Source organism: Gopherus evgoodei, chromosome 1, assembly GCF_007399415.2.
Source record: "Gopherus evgoodei ecotype Sinaloan lineage chromosome 1, rGopEvg1_v1.p, whole genome shotgun sequence".
Taxonomy (NCBI): Eukaryota; Metazoa; Chordata; order Testudines; family Testudinidae; genus Gopherus; species Gopherus evgoodei.
In genome coordinates this window covers 254,859,846-254,879,644 of record NC_044322.1, presented here as the reverse complement: position 1 = coordinate 254,879,644, position 19,799 = coordinate 254,859,846, and the positions used below count along the sequence as shown (strand labels likewise).

Genomic DNA, 19,799 nt, shown 5'->3' with positions numbered 1-19,799 from the left:
TACTATGACTGCAATGAGTGTGTATGATTCTTCCCTCTCTCTCAGCAATTGGCTAATCATGGGGAGCGTTTTGGCAAGGATTCAACACTTTCTCGATGCCCCCATTCAAAGTTCTTGCTTAAATCCCTATAGTAGGATTTGAGAACTCAGAATCTCACAGGATCAGGCCCCAAGTGTATATCTATGGATAAACTAGTCTTTTGAGTCATGACAGCTTTGTAATAAGCATCTATGACCAGAGACAAGTCGTCATGCACTGCAAGCCCCAGAATTAAACGTGGTCCAACTGGTGGCCCCTGAGATGATTCCATTTGGCCCTAGAACTTGCACGGGGGATACCATTTTGTAGAACAAAATAGCATCCTCTGTACAGTGTGACCTTGCACACACTATGTGCGAGATCATGCTGCATGGAGGACACCATTTTGTGGAATGTCACTAAAAGGCATGTAAGTGTAGAACTGAATACATAATAGCAAGCCCCCTTAAAACCTTATGCAAGTGAAGAGGAAAACATCTCTTTTGCATGACTCAGTGATTCAGTAATTATTGAGACATTATGCCTTTGTACATTTCTGGCAGATGATTAACTTAAGTGTGCCATAGACAATTAGCATAGCTCTTTGAGATTTGCATTCTCGTACCATATATCTACTAAAATGTCATCACACATGCGGCTAAGATCTAATAGATTATAGCTATATGGACACATTGGTTGAGTTCTTAAGGTGAATTAATTTAGTGCATTTCTGCATGAAGGACTGAAAAAAGGCATGCAAGTGTAGAGCGGAGTTGTCCATGAAAGATCAGAGCTAGCGGCGCAAACTCTTCATCAGGGTGGGAAGTTTTAATTGTAATCTAAATAGTTGTTGCATGTCTTACTAAAAATGTCGCTGCATGCCACTGTCTATGACTAATAGACAGCCACTAAGCAATCTGACTGATATGCATGAATTCCAGAGTGCAAAATATGATCTGACTTTGCCATTACAAAATACTAGAGTGCAGAAACGCTTGATATTCCTAATATCTAATATGCTAGTTTTACTTCCTCTACATTTATCAAGTGGATTTCAGTTGTTAGAGATTTCAGTAAAAATAGTTTTATCAAGTGTCCTGTTCTGATGGAACAGATTTACGTATATGTATTTCATATGCAAAGAAGGATGCATTTGATGAATCATGTGAAGTCTCCAAGCTTAACCTTGAATTAGCTAAAGGAAAAAGGAACCTAGATTACATATTAATGTGGAAGCAGGTAAACTGAAGAACACTTTGCCTGGTACTATTCCTGAAACTGCATATAACTGTTGCAATTTTCAGTGTTGTATGATTTCTTCTGCAGATGTGTAGGTGAATGTACAACAAACTACTGGAATTTTTTTATTCTTTTAATGTTATGTATCTTTTTCTATACAGTTGCCCTGGGCCTGGAAAGAAGGAAGTCTGACACAGGAATTACATTACCTACACTGAGAGTCTCACTTACTCATGATATGAGGTACAGTATTTTTACTCTTAAAGCATTTATTATGGCTTTAATAAGGATCATTACACAGATTCACATTAACACAAATGCTTTGTATTTATTTAGGTTGAGGAGAATTCGTCATTTTTCTCCTGTGTAAGGACCACCTACTCAAATCCACGTGGTTTACCTCTAAATACATTTTATAAAACCTTTAATTTTGCATGCTGCTTTGTTTTACTTCAGCTAAAGTGTCATGGAAAGAAAATTTGTACGCCAAATGTTGAAAGTGGTTATTGCTGATATGATACTTTTAGGTAGCAAAAAATATTTTAAGTAGAGCTGCTGAAGTACCTGGTACAATATTTTATTTGTTGAAACAGGAAAACCTAAGTTTGCAAAGACAAAACAGAAAAATTAGAATCTACATGGACGTAAAAATCTGCCAACAATGGCTGAACTATATTAGTTTCTAAATGGATATTTCATCAAAAATTGCTATTCAAATGGTAATAAGACTTTGAAAACATATATCGAGCAAGCACAAATTTTAATGATTGCTCTTAGTGAAATATTATTCCTGACATGTGGATTTATCAGTAAGCTATATAACAATATCTACTGTATTTTTTGAGAAGCAAAGTGTAACATTTATAAGACAATTTTTTTTTGTTTTTTACAAAATTAATCAGCTGATAGAAAATTACTAATTCGGTTTTTGTATTTTGTATAACACTTTATATTCAGGCAGCCCAGAAGAACTTAAGCCATGTTAAGTAATTTGAGGGCTTGGATGACTCTGGGACCAGTAATGAGCTTTAAGAGTTTTTACTGCTAGGTCACAAGTTTGGTTTCAGTTCAGGCTGGTAGTGACCAAAAGTTGTTCTTGCCTAATGTCAATTAGTCTGTCCTCCCCCCTATGAACAAATATTCACATCATGAATAATACCATTACTACTACTAACTAGCAGCCTTGTTAATGTTTTTGTGTTCAGAAAGGTCAACGGCTGAATGGGCCACAGAGACTTGTACCATCTCAGATGTGGAGGTGCTCCTTCCAGACCAGAGTTCAGACACACTGACATAGCCCATGTGGAGGTACAGCTTAGCAGCTTCTGTGCTTGCTGTCTATGCTGTACCTATTCTGTGAATAAATGGCTTCAGTCTCCAAGGCTCTTTCACAGATGAAGAATTTACATACCCTGTGTTCGTGTACATGTTGGGCGTTAACTGTGAACACTTAAACAATAGCTTCAGATCCAGAGAGATCCCCTGTGCAGATGAGACAGTGGTAGGGTGACCAGACAGCAAGTATGAAAAATCAGGATGGGGGTAATAGATGCCTATATAACACACAGCCCCAAATATTGGGACTGTCCATATAAAATCGGGGCATCTGGTCACCCTAGACAGTAGTGTTGTCTCCATGGCTCATTCAGTCTTTGGCTTCTCTGAAGACACTGGCAACAAAGTTGCTAGTTACTACCATTGTGGTGGGTTGTGACGTGGACATCTGTCAGTGAGACAAGGATGGAAATTAAATAATGGTGTTTGTACAATTGACAAAGCACATGCCTGATTTTTTGTTTTGTTTTTAAACAACTAAACCTATTTAGCTGCTTTGCATTTTTTGGAGACTCTTGTGTTACTGCATATGTTGGTGACTTTTAATTGTTCAGTGGATTAATTGTTTAATTTTTCTCTGGAGAGATCAAGAGTCAAAGTAAATTTTATATCCCTAGTAATGAGGGATTTCATCACTTCAACGGGATAGTTCTGGCCAAATGTATGAATAACCAAGACTACAAAGAAAGGGTTCTTTCTAACAAAGGCAGATCATATGTTGCCCTGAGGACTCAATTGCTGCTTGTACATTTTTTTGAAAGGGATCTCAGGATGGTGCTGGGCTGTTAATTTCTATTGGAATCCTACTTTCTGCTCCTGGTGGATTACCACTTCTCCAATTCATTGCTTTGAAGAAAGTAGTAAAAGGTAGTCAATGTAGTTGTTGGACTATTCGTCTTAAAACTGTCCCTTTTCTTCTGGAAGGCTTGCAGATTGACTGATCTTTGGCAGGTCAGTTGCTCTTTTAAATCATCAACCAGTCAGCAAGTCCAGAAAATAAGCCCAGCAGTGGCTACCATGTATCTTTTATGTTACTGAAAGGACTTTAAATCCGTGCCACTCTTGTTTGACCAGTGGTATAAACTGACCTCATGGGACAACTGTCAAGCAACTGACTGCATCGTGTTCATCAGTTGTAATGTGGTGAGATCTATTTTGCAATAGCTCCAATAGAAAACCAGTCAAGAGGTAACTCTAAACAACCCACAGCTTAGTATACATTGTAGTCCTTTTTTTTCTAAAGCAGTTCAGCTACTGACAATAAAAGGAGGCTTTCCCGGTCTGTATTGAGATTTATTGGCAGTGCTTTGTGTCATGAATACCCATACATTTTTGGGGGGGTGGAGAGGAAGGGGAAGGAAACTTAAGGAACTTAGAAATTGAAGTGGAGATGATATAATACAAAGATACTTAAAAACTGAGCAATTGACTTACTTTACTGTCTTGCTGTACTCCAGTGGGTCTCACTCATGTAGTAAAGTTTGAAAACCTTTAGGGAACAAGAAAGCTTAGAGGCTGAGGTGACTTTGCCAGGCAGTTCCTCATAAGGGAATGTTTTCATTTGAGGTGTTAGGGACTGTTCTGACTAACTAACTGCTAGTTCAAACCAACCTTTTGATGTTTTAGCTGACTTCAGTGAGAGTGTTGGTGTCAGAAAAGTACAATAACAAAGAGGATAAAAAGATGACATGATGATGGCTTTCCTGGAGGGCTGCCACCAATTTACAGATAGAAGAAGAAAACTGAAGTGTCTTGCAGAGTGTTTCCCTGTCCATTATAAAAGCAAGACGTAGTCGGGTATTAGCTAACTGCATTTATCTGGCAAAAACAGGCGGTAGAAACATGAATTACCAGGTGACTATTCAGAATACTTTCCAGTGATGAGATCATGTAGTTCAGTCAAAATAACACATTTCATCTTACCTATAGTACATAGTTAAATTGTTTCACTACTTGTATGTGGTGGTGTTGTAGCCACGTCAGTCCTGGGGTATTGAAAACAAGGTGAGTGAGGTAATGTCCTCACCCACCTTGTGTCTCATGTTTCACTACTAATGTTAAGGGGCAGGGAATATTTACAGTACATTTGGTGGGTATGGTGCTTTACGAGCAAAAGGAAAAAAGATGGTGCCTGTGTAGAGGGGCTTATGCTCCAAGTTAGAAAACTTGATACGCCACATAGAAATAAGATGACGGATAAAGGAGTGGGAACACTGAACAGGAGGCAGACTTACACACTATAAAGTAATGAGGTTACTTGTTTTTGTATCAACGTGTCATGTTAATGTCTGTCACACTATGGATGCTGTCATATGTTTGTCTAAATTTAGCTCTTAAGTTGGCAAACATGGAAAGAGTCAATGACTATTAGAATGGGTTGAAGTACAAGAGACTTGAAATGGAAGTTTGCATGTTGTACAGGCAGGTTATTTCAGGCATAGGAGGCAGCCTGGTTAACACTGCGTGCATGATTTGTGTCTTCCAAACGATGGCAGAGTTGACTAATGAAAGCATCTCCTAGCTATGCTGCTTGAATCATGTGATCGCTTCCTACTCCATGGGAAAAATAATTGAAGCAAAATGCCCTGTTCCGCTTCTGTACACCCGTGAATATACACAAATATACCTGGTCATACCACATGCTAAAGTCTGGATGATAAATTTAATCTAACGTACATAACCCTTCAGCATGCTTTCCTCCCACCATAAGGGAGGTGTGAAGTTGTGATTAATGGCTTAACTACACACAAAGGTTTATGCTGACACGAATTATTCATCCTTTTGAAGTGCTACTGAATGTCATATGGCACTAAGGATTTGTCTTCACATACAGCAGTGCACGTCAGTGAAGACACTGCTATGCTGATGGGAGAGCTTCTCCCGTCAACACAGTTAATCCAACTCCCCAAGAGGCAGTAGCTATGTCAACAGGAGAAGCTCTGCCATTGACACAGCTCTGTCTACACAGTGGGGTTGGTTGGTATAACTATCATCACTCCGGTGTAGATTTTTCACACCACTGTGCAACATAGTCCTACCAATAGAGGTCTGTAGTGTAGACCTGGCCTGAGTCTACTAATGGGAAATAAATCTAAGCAGTGCCCTAAGTATTGCCTGTTTTGATAGTTATACGGTTATGTAAACACCTTACAACGATTCAGCCTCACTTTCTATCACTTTTGAACAAGGTGATGGTTATTGCACGTGTCCAATATTGTGCCCACTGCCTCCTTGGCACAAAGTTGTGCTTTAAACAGAATAGGGAGCCAAAGGCAAAAAGCAATTTTAAAATCTGTTTTGCTTTATAGAAAAAACTGTACACCGTTCGTGCCTGATAAACCTCTACCTCGCTATAACACTGTCCTCGGGAGCCAAAAAAACTTACCGCGTTATAGGTGAAACTGCGTTATATCAAAGTTGCTTTGATCCACCAGAGTGTGCAGACCCTGCCCCCGAGCACTGCTTTATATTCGAATTCGTGTTATATCGGGTTGTGTTATATCGGGGTAGAGGTTTATATAGAGAATGGTCTAAGAATGTGGTAGGGGTGGTCTCTAAAGGATAGGCTGTTGGATTGAGAATCAGGAACTGTGTTCTCTTTTCCCAGCTCTGCCATTGCCCTGCTGTGATACCTTGGGCAAGTCTCTTCACCTCTGTTCGCCCCTCTAGCCATTCCCACCCTTTCTTTTGTCTGCTTAGACTGTAGGCTCTTCAGGGGAAGGCATCTCTCACTGTGTGTACAGCACTTAGCCCACTAGAAGACCCCATCTGAGTTGGGGAGTGTAGGCTGTACCACTACCACCAGCTGATTTATAGTAAACCAAAATGAGTGTAAAAGGGTAGCTTTTGTTTCTGAAATGTTACTGGATAGGTTAGAAGCCATTAGCAATATCTCCACAGTAAATCTTCTGTGCAGTGTTCTTCTGACAATAATGAGAATAAGTATTTATGCTGGGCAATGATACACATATGCCCTTGTTTTTAACTGATATTAATAAATTGTAAGAGCTAGTCAGATTCCCACAGGTGCAAATGAAATAAATTGGCAGCAAAGTCCCGGAATATTCTGTTTTACTTATTACAGTTTGCTTTTGTTAACACCAATATTGATTACTGAGCCTTTTTATATTTCAGGTAGGCTGTATGTTTTTCAAGGGTGCAATCTATGCAAATCCCTGAACAGATGTCTGGTTCTGCTACAGAACCAGACAGCTATGATGTACACAAGGAGAATAAATTAAGGTTTAGGTGCATATCTATATGAATTTTCTCTTAGGAAAAGAGTATATTCTATTTAGTGTTTCATATTAGAGGCAATTTAAAGTGAGCACTGAAGGGGGAAAAAAAAGATTCTGTGCTTTGATCTTCTCATCTCAAAGGACTTAACAGCAGTGTGCACCTCAACATGCTGTGGAGGAGTAATGTGTGCATCCTATTTCTCAAGGACTTCTGATTATATGCCCAGTTATCTGTGTGCGAAGTCCTAACTGATAGCTGTCAGTCTGATACAAGCAAGGGATTTGCTTCACACAGTGATTACTAGTTCCAGAACAGGATTCAAGTGATACAAGTCAGTGTTGAAAGAGGGAAGCCGTGAATGTGATAATAAAAGGACAAGACAGTATATGTAACATTAGTCTACTTTTTGCAGACAGGCGGGGAGTTATAATTAATCAGACTGTAAAAACATAGTACATTTAGACTTGGGGGTCTATGCTGGTATAAAAACATTGCTCAGGGGTAGAAAATCCACACCCCTGAGTGATGCAGTTATACCAACCTAACTCCTGCTGTAGACAGTGCTGTGTTGACAGAGTTTCTCCAGTCGACATAGCTACCGCCTCTTGGGGGAGATGGAGTACCTATGCCAATGAGAGAAGCCATTCTCTTTGGTGTAGGTTGCATTTTCACTAAGCAGCCTCTACAGCCTTCTCTGTTTAGACAGGCCCTTAATCTTGTCCCTCTTTAGACCTGTTCACATTTCATAACATGAGGTTGGAAAATTTTCTTTAAAAATTTTTTTAAAAGGTTTTAGCTTATTGGGTCTTGCAGTCACAGGGCATTATTTTTTGTTTGTATTGTGGCAGCAGCTACAAGCCCCAGCCCTATTATGCTAGACATTATATAAACATAGCACACTCCCTTGCCTGAAGAGCTTACAACCCTAATTTGGGGGGTGGGGAGACTGCAGGGGCAGAATACAAGGTAATAATGAAACTATCCTAGTTAGCATAATAAGCAGCAGTTGCAGCACAATTTCATCAGTTTTTTGGAGTAAATGTCAAATTTCATAACATGGGACATTTTATAGAGCACATGGGGCCTTCAAGGGTGTTACGTGAGTTAAAAAGCAGGTGTTAACAAAGCTCACTTCAGTCATGGTGGATGAAGCTTAGAGACTTACACAAAGGGATGGAACTGCCTGAATTGCCTGTGCACTTAACATGCAAATAGAGTGAAAATTAAAAAGTTTCCAGCCACTTTTTCCATGCACTGAAAACCATTATTCATTTTTCCTTGTAGTTATTTTTTTAAAAAAGGCTACAATCTGCCATGCCAGTCTTTTTCTGCTCTAAAGCTGCTTGTATTCTTTCCAAGTTGGAACATGGAAAGATTAAAAAAAAAAAAAAAAAAAAAAAAACTGTTCAGAATTGCTCTGCTTTCTTACAAACAAACATGTGGAAAACCTTCTGGGCTTGACTGTCATTTACGCAAGGCCCTTTTTGTACTTCTCTGGAAGTGTGAAGGGGTATTAGTGTAAATATCTGGGTGGAGAACTAGCATTTTAGATACTAACTGCACTGGTGAAAACTATTTTTGTTGGTCTCCGTTATAACACAATAGTCTCCTGACAAGGTTAACACGGGTAGGTCTAACAGCGTAGGTAGGTCTGAGTCATGTGTTCAGTTCTCCTGGAACATGTCAGATCTCTGTTGGCTTTGTCTCCTGTAGACTTCTTCCTTAAATTGCCGTCATTGCCACCGCCAGTGATGGCTACAATGGGCATGTCAGTGGCAACTGGCATTTTAACTACTGTTCATCTAGACCTGCTTTTGGACTATACCATAGTTTAGGAGTGCAGATGCTACCTTCCAAAACATACCGTATTTGTTAACGCTATCAAGGGAGCTACTGTGGCATAACTGGGTTTCCCAATGTAACTGTATTTCTTTTTTGAAGTGTATTACTGCCTTAGGGTACGTCTACACTATGAGATTATTTAGATTTTACATAAACCGGTTTGTAAAACAGATTGTATAAAGTCGAGTGCACACGGCCACACTAAGCACATTAATTCGATGGAGTGCGTCCATGGTCCGAGGCTAGCGTCGATTTCTGGAACATTGCACTGTGGTTAGCTATCCCGTAGCTATCCCATAGTTCCCGCAGTCTCCCCCGCCCCTTGGAATTCTCGGTTGAGATCCCAGTGCCTGATGGGGAAAAAATCCATTGTCATGGGTGGTTCTGGGTACAGCCTCACCCCTCCCTCCGTGAAAGCAGCAGACAACCATTTCGTGCCTTTTTTCCTGGGTGAACTGTGCAAACGCCATAGCACAGCAAGCATGGACCCTCCTCAGATCAATACCGCAATCGTGGACGTTGTAAACACCTTGCGCATTCTTGTGCAGTCTATGCTGAACCAGGACCTGCAAAGCCAGGTGAGGAGGTGGCAGCGGCTACGGCAGCGCGGCGACAAGAGTGATGAGGACATGGACACAGAATTATCTCAAACTGCGGTCCCCTGTGCTTTGGAGATCCTGCTGATAATGGGGCAGGTTCTAGCCATTGAACGCCGATTTGGGGCCCGGGAAACAAGCACAGACTGGTTGGACTGTGTAGTTTTGCAGGTGTGGGACGATTCACAGTGGCTGCGAAACTCGCATGCGTAAGGACACTTTCATGGAACTTTAAGACTTGCTTTCCCCTGCCCTGAAATGCCAGAATACCAAGATGAGCAGCCCTCACAGCTGAGAAGCTAGTGGCAATAGCCCTCTGGAAGCTTGCAACACCAGACAGCTACCGGTCAGTCGATCATCAAATCTACTGTGGGGGCTGCTGTGATGCAAGTAGCCAAAGCAGTCATTAAGCTGCTGCTACAAAAAGTTGTGACTCTGGGAAACGTGCAGGTCATAGTGGATGGCTTTCTTGCAATGGGATTCCATAACTGTGGTGGAGCAATAGATGGAACCCATATGCCAATCTTGGCACCAGAGCACCAGGGCACCCAGTACATAAACCGCAAGGGGTACTTTTCAATGGTGCTGCAAGCACTGGTGGATCACAAGGGACATTTCACTAACATCCATGTGGGATGGCCAGGAAGGGTTCATAATGCTTGCGTCTTCAAGAACACTACTCTGTTTAAACGACTGCAGCAAGGGAATTACTTCCCAGACCAGAAAATAACAGTTGGGGATGTTGAAATGCCTATAGTTATCTTGGGTGACCCAGCCTACCCCTTGATGCCATGGCTCATGAAGCCATACACAGGCAGCCTGGACAGTGGTCAGGAGCTGTTCAACTACAGGCTGAGCAAGTGCAGGATGGTGGTAGAATGTGCATTTGGCTGTTTAAAGGCACGCTGGCGCACATTACTGACTCGCTCAGACCTCAGCCAAACCAATGTCCCCTTCGTTATTGCTGCTTGCTGTGTGCTCCACAATCTCTGAGAGTAAGGGGAAGACATTTATGGGGGGATGGGAGGCTGAGGCAAATCACCTGGCCGCTGATTACGCGCAGCCAGACACCAGGGCGATTAGAAGAGCACACCAGGAAGCGGTGCGCATCAGAGAAGCTTTGAAAACGAGTTTCATCACGGGCCAGGGTACAGTGTGACTGCTGTATTTCCCCTTCATGAACCCACCCCCTTTATTGACTCCTTCCCTGTAAGCAACCCACCCTCCCCTTTCGATTACAGCTTGTTTAAGGAAATGAAGTCACTATCATTTAAAAATCATGTATTCATTATTAAAAAGTAATTATAAAAAGATGCAGAGAACTGACAAGGTATCCTGGGTGTGGTTTGGTAGGAGGATAGGAGGGAAGGAAAAGGCCTTTAAACTCATTTCAATGTAATGACAGCCTTTTGGTTGGACTGTCCACGGGGGGTGGAGTGGGCGGGTGCACGAAGCCTTCCCCCACGCGTTCTTACACGTCTGGGTGAGGAAGATATGGAACATGGTGAGGGTGGTTACATGGGGGCTGCAGCGGCACTCTGTGACCCCGCTGCTCTTCCTGACGCTCCACCAGACGTCGGAGGATCAGTTTGATCACACAGCAGCTCCAGCGTTGCATCCCACCACTGCTGATCTTCCTGCCGCCACCTCTGCTCTCGAGCGTCCCTCCTATCCTCACGTTCACTGGCATCTTTCCTGTACTTTGCTACCACGTCCTTCCACTCATTCAGATGAGCTCTTTCATTGCGGGTTACTTCCATGACTTCCGAGAACATTTCGTCTCGCGTCTTCTTTTTCCTCCGCCTTATCTGAGATAGCCTTCAGGATGGAGTAGGGAGGCTTGAAAAACGTGCAGCTGCATGAGGGAGGGAAAAAGAGAGACAAGTATTTAAAAAGATACATTTTACAGAACAATGGTTATACTCTTTCACAGTGAACAACACTATTCACCTTACATAGCACATGTGATTTCACTACAAGGTCGCATTTTGCATCTTAATATTGAGTGCCTGTGGCTCTAGTGTTACAGATCTCACTGACGCAGGTCTGGGTATCAGAATTCAGTTTGCATGCGGCCACGGTAAGCCATTGTCTTTCGGCTTCTCCAGCCTTCATATACACAGTGCCCTCTGATGCTTCTTTCCTGTTAACATGCAGCAGCAGAAGCTAACCCCCCCCCATCCAATTCTCTAGGATGATTGCTTTACCCCTCCCCCCACCGCATGGCTGGTATCATGGAAGATCCCTGCTAGTCACTCCCCTTTCTCCCCCCACTGCGTGGCTGGTAGCTGGGAAGATTCCTGCTAGCCAAACACAAAAAAGCTCAGCGCTATCCTTCCTCCCCTCCCCCCGCTTGGCTACATACAAGGAAGGATTTCTTTTAAGCAACAGCCCAGTAGGAAAATGGCTATCTCTGTCCCCTTAATTAATTTCTTGAATTTCAACCAGGTTACTATGAACGATATCACTCTGCTGAGGATAACAGAGCGAGATAAAGAACAGATATTTCTTCTTCGAGTGATTGCTCATATCCATTCCAGTTAGGTGTGCGCGCCGTGCGTGCACATTCGTCGGAAAACTTTTACCCTAGCAACTCAGTGGGCCGGCAGGTCGCCCCCTAGAGTGGCGCCACCATGGCGCTTGATATATACTCCTGCCGGCCCACCCGCTCCTCAGTTCCTTCTTACCGCCCGTGTCGGTCGTTGGAACAGTGGAGCGCAGCTTAGCTGACCTCCACTTCCCTAGCTACTCGTATTTCTCGTATATAGTTATGCAGTTAAAACCCTTTTTTATATATATATTGTATAGTTATACATGTTTTCTTTGCTAACATGGTTAGTTTAGTTAGCGGGGTTCAGGAAGTAGCCCCTTCCATGATCCCGGTGCCGGAGCCCATGCATGGCTCACCGGATTTTAAAATGGGCCCGGCCTGCCAGAAGCCGCGGCCGAAGGGAGATCTACACGACTCCTGTTTGAAGTGCCTCAGGGAATCACACTTGACAGCTAAGTGCCCCATTTGCAAGGCTTTTAAGCCGAGAACAAAAAGGTGCGGGACTTCCACTTACCCCTCCACCTTGGGCGCCGAGCGATGTTCAAGCAGTGGACAGAAGCGCCTCCTCGGCACCGGACCCCGCCGGTACTACCAAGGCCTTTCGGCACCGATGTCGACTCGGCACCGCTCCCTTCCTCTGAGGTCGAGAGAGCCTACGATTCCTGCTGGTGCCTGACGGCTCCCCGGCACACGCCGTGGTTGAGCCCCCTGCTCCTGCTGCTTCCGTGCCACCTGCATCGCAGCCAGAGAGCTCGTCTAAGTTGGATTACCCGGCACCGACACCTGCAGAGGCACCGATGACATCGGCACCGTCGATTCCAGTCCCCCAGGGCCACTGAATCCGGTGCCTGGCAGCTCCCCGGCACGCGCCGTGGTAGAGCTTACTGCTCCTGCTGCTTCCGTGCCAACTGCACCGCAGGCAGAGAGCTCGTCTAAGACGGATCGCCCGGCACCGACGACGTCGGCACCGTCGATCCCGGTCCCACGAGGGCCGTAGAATCCGGTGCCTGATGGCTGCCCGGCACGCGCCGTGGTTGAGCTACTGCTCCTGCAGCTTCCGTGCCAGCGGCACCGCAGCCAGAGAGCTCGTCTAGTCGGATCGCCCGGCACAGACACCTGCTGCGGCACCGACGACGTCGGCACCGTCGATCCCGGTCCCACAAGGGCCGTAGAATCCGGTGCCTGATGGCTCCCCGGCACGCGCCGTGGTTGAGCTACTGCTCCTGCTGCTTCCGTGCCAACGGCATCGCAGCCAGAGAGCTCGTGTAAGTCGGATCGCCTGGCACCGACACCTGCTACGGCACCGACGACGTCGGCACCGTCGATCCCGGTCCCACAAGGGCCGTCGAATCCGGTGCCTGACGGCTCCCCGGCACGCGCCGTGGTTGAGCGACTGCTCCTGCTGCTTCCGTGCTGACGGCACCGCAGTCGGACAGCTTATCTAACTCGGACCGCCCGGCACCGACACCTACCGAAGCTCTGACGACCTCGGTACCGTTGATCCCGGTCCCACGAGGGCCGTCGAATCCGGTGCCTGACAGCTCCCCAGTATGCACTGTGGTTGAGCCTGCTGTTCCCTCCATGCCGGAGACGTTACCAACGGCGAGGGCTCTCAGTGCCATGACAGAGTCGATGCTGCCTGACCCTGACACCGCCGGTGCGGGTAATACGGTCTCTTCAGGTGACCGTCCTCTGTCAGCACAGCAGAGCGGCACCGTTCATGATCACGGTCCCGCAGACGCTCCAAGTCCTGTCGGCACGCCGGACACCACTGGCAGTCCCGGTGCTGTTTTCCTCATCGGTACTGGTCGCACTCGCTGCACCGGTCGGTATCCCGTTCGCCGACCCGCTATCGGCACCGTTCCGACTCCCGGCACCGCAGCAGGTGCCTTGACTCCTGTAGCCTCTCCCCAAGCCTCGAGATCTCGGTCGACCTCCCGGCACCGTTCTGGTTGCGGATCTGGATCTCGTTCCAGGTACCGATACGCCTCCCGGTGCCGGTCCCCGGTGCTGAGTTGGGCAAGGTCCGAATGAGTCAGAGACTCTGCCTGTGCCTTCTTTTAGGACCTCCATGGCCGTCCGGACACGCATCCGTGTCATCCCATATGCGCAGATTTTATGCTCAGGACCACGATTCTGATATGATGGCCAGCGGGCGCCAGCCCCGAAGCAGAAAGAGGCTTGGCGAATGAACCTGCTTGGCCGCCAGGTGTACTCTGCAGAGGCCCTGCAGCTCTGGGTAGCAAAGCAACAAGCCTTGCTTAGCTGCGATAATTATAGCACCTGGGTGAAGGAGTTTCTCCCTCAAAACTCCCACCAGGAGTTCGCTGCCGTCTTGAAGGACGGGGGAAAGAAGGTTCCCAGAGCGTCCCTCCAGGCCTCGTTGGACGCAGCAGACTCTGCGGCCAGGACTCTGGCCTTGGGTGTCGCCATGAGGTGCATTTCATGGCTTCAGGTTTCATACCTCCGGCCGGAGCTGCAGTATGCCATTCAGGATTTACCCTTTGCTGGTAAAGGCCTCTTCGCGGCAGAGACAGCCCCAGGCTGCGAAGCCTGATGGACAATAAGGTCCTAATGCGCTCTCTCAGCATGCATACGCCAGCGACCAAACGCAGGCCTTTCTGGCCCCAGCCGCCATACTCTGTACCTAGCCAGAGGCAGAACTCTGGAAAACGGCAAGGCCAAAGTGGTCGCAGACGAACGTCAGGACCCCTAAAGAGCCAAAGTCAAGGTCCCTCGCAATTACCACTGGGACCGAAGACGAACCTTCCAAGGTTCGCCTGAGGGCGGTGTACCAGTCACAGGCCGGGATCCCGCTTTCTCCTGGCGTGGCCCCAGTTACTTTCAGATCGCTGGGTCCTGCGCACGATGGAGCATAGGTACCACCTTTAATTTGCTCCAGCCCTGTCCCCCTTCAGCGGACGAAACGGGCAAGGGGTTTTACTCCCGTTATGCCCTAGTCCCCCACTCGAACGCAGGTCCCAGACCTTCCTGGTCCTGCACGGACTCAACCGGTTTAGGATAAGGTTGAAGTTCTGCATGGTATCCCTGGGAACCATTATTCCATCCTTGCCTCCTGGGGGCTACTATGCCGCCCTGGATATGAAGGACGCGTACTTTCGCAATGCCATCTTCCCTCCGCACAGGAGATGCCTCCGCTTTATAGCCAACTGTCAATACTCCTTGTTTACGGCCATAGTCGCCGCCTACCGTCGCTGATGTCGGATATGCGTTTTTCCGTATCTGGACGATTCGCTTATCCGAGGAGACTCTGAGACACAAACCACTCAGCGCGTGGGCATCGTCACGGTCTTATTCACAGGATCAAGGCCTGATGATTACTATAGAGCAATCCACTCTGGTTCCCACGCAGAGGTTGGGCTTCCTAGGGGCTATCCTGGTCTCCTACCTAGCCGGAGCCTGCTTATCACAACTGCGGTTTTAGGCGATGGCAACAATCATCTGAGGTCTGAAGGCTTTCCCAACGACCTCGGCTCGTTCTTGTCTCAGTCTCCTGGGTCCATGGTTGCCCGCAAGTTTGTAACCAAACACACCAAGCTCCGCCTCCGTCCTCTCCAAGTCCGGCCCACCTTGGCGTACCGCCCGGACAGGGAGCCAATGGTCATGGTAGTCACCGTTCCCTCGAACACCTTAGGCTCCCTAGAGTGGTGGCTAACTCCCTCCTTGGTGTGGACAGGGATGCGGTTTCATCCGCCCCAGCCCTCACTGCCCTTGACGACGGACGCATCATCTCTCTGCTCGAGTGCTCATGGTCACCTCCGAGCTTAAGGCCTTTGGTCTTCTAGGGAGCTGGCATTCCTCATCAATGCCCCAAAAAATGAGAGTAGTCCGCCTGGCGTGCCAGGGGTTCCAGCGGCAGCTGCGAGGCCGTTGTATCTCGGTGTTTACAGCCAACACAACGGCCATGTGCTTCTTAAGTATCCAGGGAGGGACAGAGTCCTCCCCCCTTTTTTGTCAGGAGGCCATCCATTTCCGGGTCTTTTGCATGGCACACTCGATGGAGCTGGCGACGTCCTTTCTCCCACGCTCACCGCGAGAGCAGGAAATGCCAGGTGCTCTGCTCCTTCCAGGGTCTCTCCTCGGAATCGATCTTGGACGCGTTCCTGATGCCGTGGAAAGGCCAACTGCATTATGCCTTCCCACTGTTCCCACTGGTTCATTAGGTCCTGCTCAAACTCCGCAGGGGCAGAGCGCGCATCATCATGATCACTACAGAGTGGTCCAGGCAGCACTGATATACCACGTTGCTCGGCCTGTTAGTAACAGACCCAATTAACCTTCCACCCCACCCAGACCTCATCATTCAGGGCAACGACAGGCTTCGTCACTCGGACCTGCAGCCTCTTCGCCTCACGGTGGCTGCTGCGTACCTGAGTCGGGGGTGACAGGCAGCCTTCCACCTGCTCAACGTACCGGGCCAGGTGGAAGCGTTTCTTCTACAGCTGCAATACGCTCGATCTTGCTCCTGCTGAGGTCTCGATCCCCCTCTATTTGGCCTGCCTCTGGCCTTCAGCGGCAGGACCTGGCGGTATCATCGCTGAGGATACGCTCAGCAGCCATCTCTACCTTCCAGCAGGCTAAGGTGGACGTTCCGTGTACTCACGTTCTATGGGTTCGAGGCCCCTCAAGGGCTTGGAGCGCTTGCACCCTCGGGTGCGCCGCCAGCCCCAACCTGGGACCTCAACCTAGTCTTGGCCAGACGGGTCTCCGAGCTCAGAGCTCTTACGGTGGTTCCGCCGTACATTAGGTTTCACAAAGACAAGGTGCAGTTATGACCGCACCCGGCTTTCCTCCCTAAGGTGGTTTCGGCCTTTTATGTTACCCACAGCTCAACGCAATGGGCACAACCATTGCACTCATTGGACATCTGTGGAGTGCTCGCATTATATTGTGCTGACAGAACCATTTCCTAAGGTGCCCCAGCTCTGTCCCGGTAGCGGGCCACAGGGAGGGCTTGCTTTTTCTCCTCTCAGAGGATCTCATCTTGGGTGATGGCGGACATCCCCACTTGTTATGATTTGGCTCATATTTCTCCAAGCCACATCACCGTGCATTCTACCAGGGCTCAGGCTTCATCTGCCGCCTTGCTGGCTCGTGTCCCTACCCACGAGATCTGTCGCAAAGCTCCTTTGGTCCTCGGTCCATACCTTTGCTTCGCAGTATGCCCTGGTTCAACAGTCAAGAGAGGCTGTAGCCTCTGACTCAGCAGTTTTCATTCTGCCACATTTCACTCCGACCCCACCGCCTACGTAAGGCTTGGGATTCACCTAACTGGAATGGATATGAGCAATCACTCGAAGAAGAAAAGACGGTTACTCACCTTTGTAACTGTTGTTCTTCGAGATGTGTTGCTCATATCCATTCCACACCCGCCCTCCTTCCCCACTGTCGGAGTAGCTGGCAAGAAGGAACTGAGGAGCGGGTGGGCCGGCAGGAGTATATATCAAGCGCCATGGTGGCGCCACTCTAGGGGGCGACCTGCCGGCCCACTGAGTTGCTAGGGTAAAAGTTTTCCGACGAATGTGCACGCGCGGCGCGCACACCTAACTGGAATGGATATGAGCAACACATCTCGAAGAACAACAGTTACAAAGGTGAGTAACCGTCTTTTCTTGAATGCCAGCAATCTGGGACCATATGCAGCTATGCTTTGTCATGCAATGATACCTGCTTACTTGCTACATGCATGGTGTGGTAAAGTGTCCTACCATGGTGGACGGAACAAGGCTGCCTTGCCCAGAAACCTTCTGCAAGGGCTTTTGGAGTACCTCCAGGAGAGCTTCATGGAGATGTCCCTGGAGGATTTCCGCTCCATCCTCAGACGTGTTAACAAACTTTTCCAGTAACTTTACTGGCCACGAGTGCATCCCAAGCCCTCATGGCAAATCAATCCTTAAACACTTGCTTTTAAACCATGTTTTTATATTTACAAAGGTCCACTCACCAGAGGTCGCTTCCATGGCTTCACTGTCTGGGCTAGTAGCTTGGGAGGGTAATTCCGTCTGGGTCACAAAAAGCTCCTGGCTGTTGGGGCTAACGGAGTGCTGTGTGCTCGCTGCAAGGTCGTCGTCCTTTTCCTCCTCCTTGTCCTCTTCCTCATCTTCCCCCTCCGCAGAATCTTCAGCCATGGCTGAGATTACAACCCCCACCTCGGAATCCACGGACAGGAGTGAGGTAGTTGTGGCGCAGCCGCCTAAAATTGCATGCAGCTCAGCGTAGAAGCGGCATGTTTTCGGCCCTGACCCGGACCTTCCGTTTGCTTCTTTGGTTTTCTGGTAGGCTTGTCTGAGCTCCTTAACTTTCACTTTGCACTGCACTGAGTCCCTGGTGTGGCCTTTTTCCATCACAGCCTTGGAAATTTTTTCAAATATATTTTCATTTTGTCTTTTGGAACGGAGTTCTGTTAGCACTGAATCCTCTCCCCATATAGTGATCCGATCCAGTACCTCCCGTGCGGTCCATGCTGGAGCTCTTTTTCGATTCTCAGGAGACTGCATTGCTACCTGTGCTGATGCGCTCTGTGTGGTCACCTGTGCTGATCAGACCTCCACACTGGCCAAACAGGAAATGAAATTCAAAAGTTCGCGGGGCTTTTTCTGTATACCTGGCCAGTGCATCCGAGTTCAGATCGCTGTCCAGAGCGGTCACAGTGGTGCACTGTGGGAAACTGCCCGGAGGCCAATACTGTCGATTTGCGGCCACACTAACCCTAATCCGATATGGTAATACCGATTTTAGCACTACTCCTCTCGTCGGGGAGGTGAACAGAAACCGATGTAAAGAGTCTTTTATATCAATATAAAGGGCCTTGTAGTGTGGACTGGTGCTGCATTAACTCGGTTTAACGCTGCTAAAATCTGTTTAAACGCGGAGTGTAGACCAGGCCTATGTCTCTATGCTATAAATTAGTGGTAGCCAGAACAGTGTTTAAAACATTTTTTTCTTAGCAAGGTGCTAACTGCATTCCTCTAGTCAGTGCAGGTAGGGCCAATGCAATTCTAAATGGCTTTGCAAAACTGTACTATAGACTTTCTAATAGGTTTTTAAACTATTTAAAAACTTTTCTTAACAAAGTTTGGCCCTGCCTCTATGCTAGCTTTCAAAGATAGCAAATATTAAAAAAAGGTGTTTTTAAAACTGACAGCTATGTGAACTCTGTATTACTTAGTTCTGGTAAGACTTCTCTAATTTGGGGGGCAGAGTGTGGGAAATGTGCATCTTGCAAGCAGTTTTAATTTCCAAGGATATTTTCAAATTAAATTCAAGTTCTGCAACATATGATACTGCTATTTTAAATGGGGCAGGATTTTGTGATTTTATTTATTATTTAATTATTTTCCCTGTTTCAGGCATATTCAGAACATGAGTGAGATAAAGACTGACGTGGGTCGAGCTCGAGCGTGGATAAGGTTGTCTCTTGAAAAGAAGCTTTTGTCTCAGCACCTAAAGCAGCTTCTCTCTAACCAAGCACTCGCTAAGTAAGGGTAACTTATTATTCTTAAAGCTCCCTTATCACAGTATCCTGATTAGGGTTCTAAGGTTGCCCTGTGAACCAAGCCTTATGAAAAGCTATCTGCCTCTGCAGCTGGTATGGGACTGGAGCTAGCTAGTGCCATTCGGAGAGAGGGCATTTCCTACATGGGTCTGGGCCAAGCTATTACTTGACACCCTCTATGAGGACCCTGTCAGTTTTTGGATTGCTGAGGAACAAATACCTCCCAAAACTAGAAGATTGAAGGGGAGCCACCCAGCATCACTTGCAGACCCTCAGCAGAGAAACCCAATCAGAGGACACAGTGGGAAGAAGGTTAGGACATCACCCTCTCCCCACTCCACAAAAGGGAAGGTGTGAAGAAAGCCTGAAGGATGAGAGGCTCAGATGAGGTAGCTGTACCTTTTGAATCGAATTAGTTCGTGTCCATTGATCTTAGCAGACTCAGCTAAGACCTCAGCTCAC

The 19,799-nt window shown here is 47.1% G+C and overlaps 1 protein-coding gene across 5 annotated transcripts in view; it reads left to right on the top strand.

Annotated features, from left to right (window-relative positions):
- Window positions 1-19,799, top strand: part of DENND5B (DENN domain containing 5B) — a 199,772-nt gene that overhangs the window by 156,477 nt on the left and 23,496 nt on the right. For all 5 annotated transcript variants that reach the window (XM_030543467.1, XM_030543458.1, XM_030543486.1 and 2 more), the window contains 2 exons: window positions 1,420-1,501; window positions 19,192-19,320. In XM_030543467.1, the coding sequence (XP_030399327.1) occupies window positions 1,420-1,501; window positions 19,192-19,320 (211 nt within the window). The remainder of the gene's footprint in view (window positions 1-1,419; window positions 1,502-19,191; window positions 19,321-19,799) is intronic.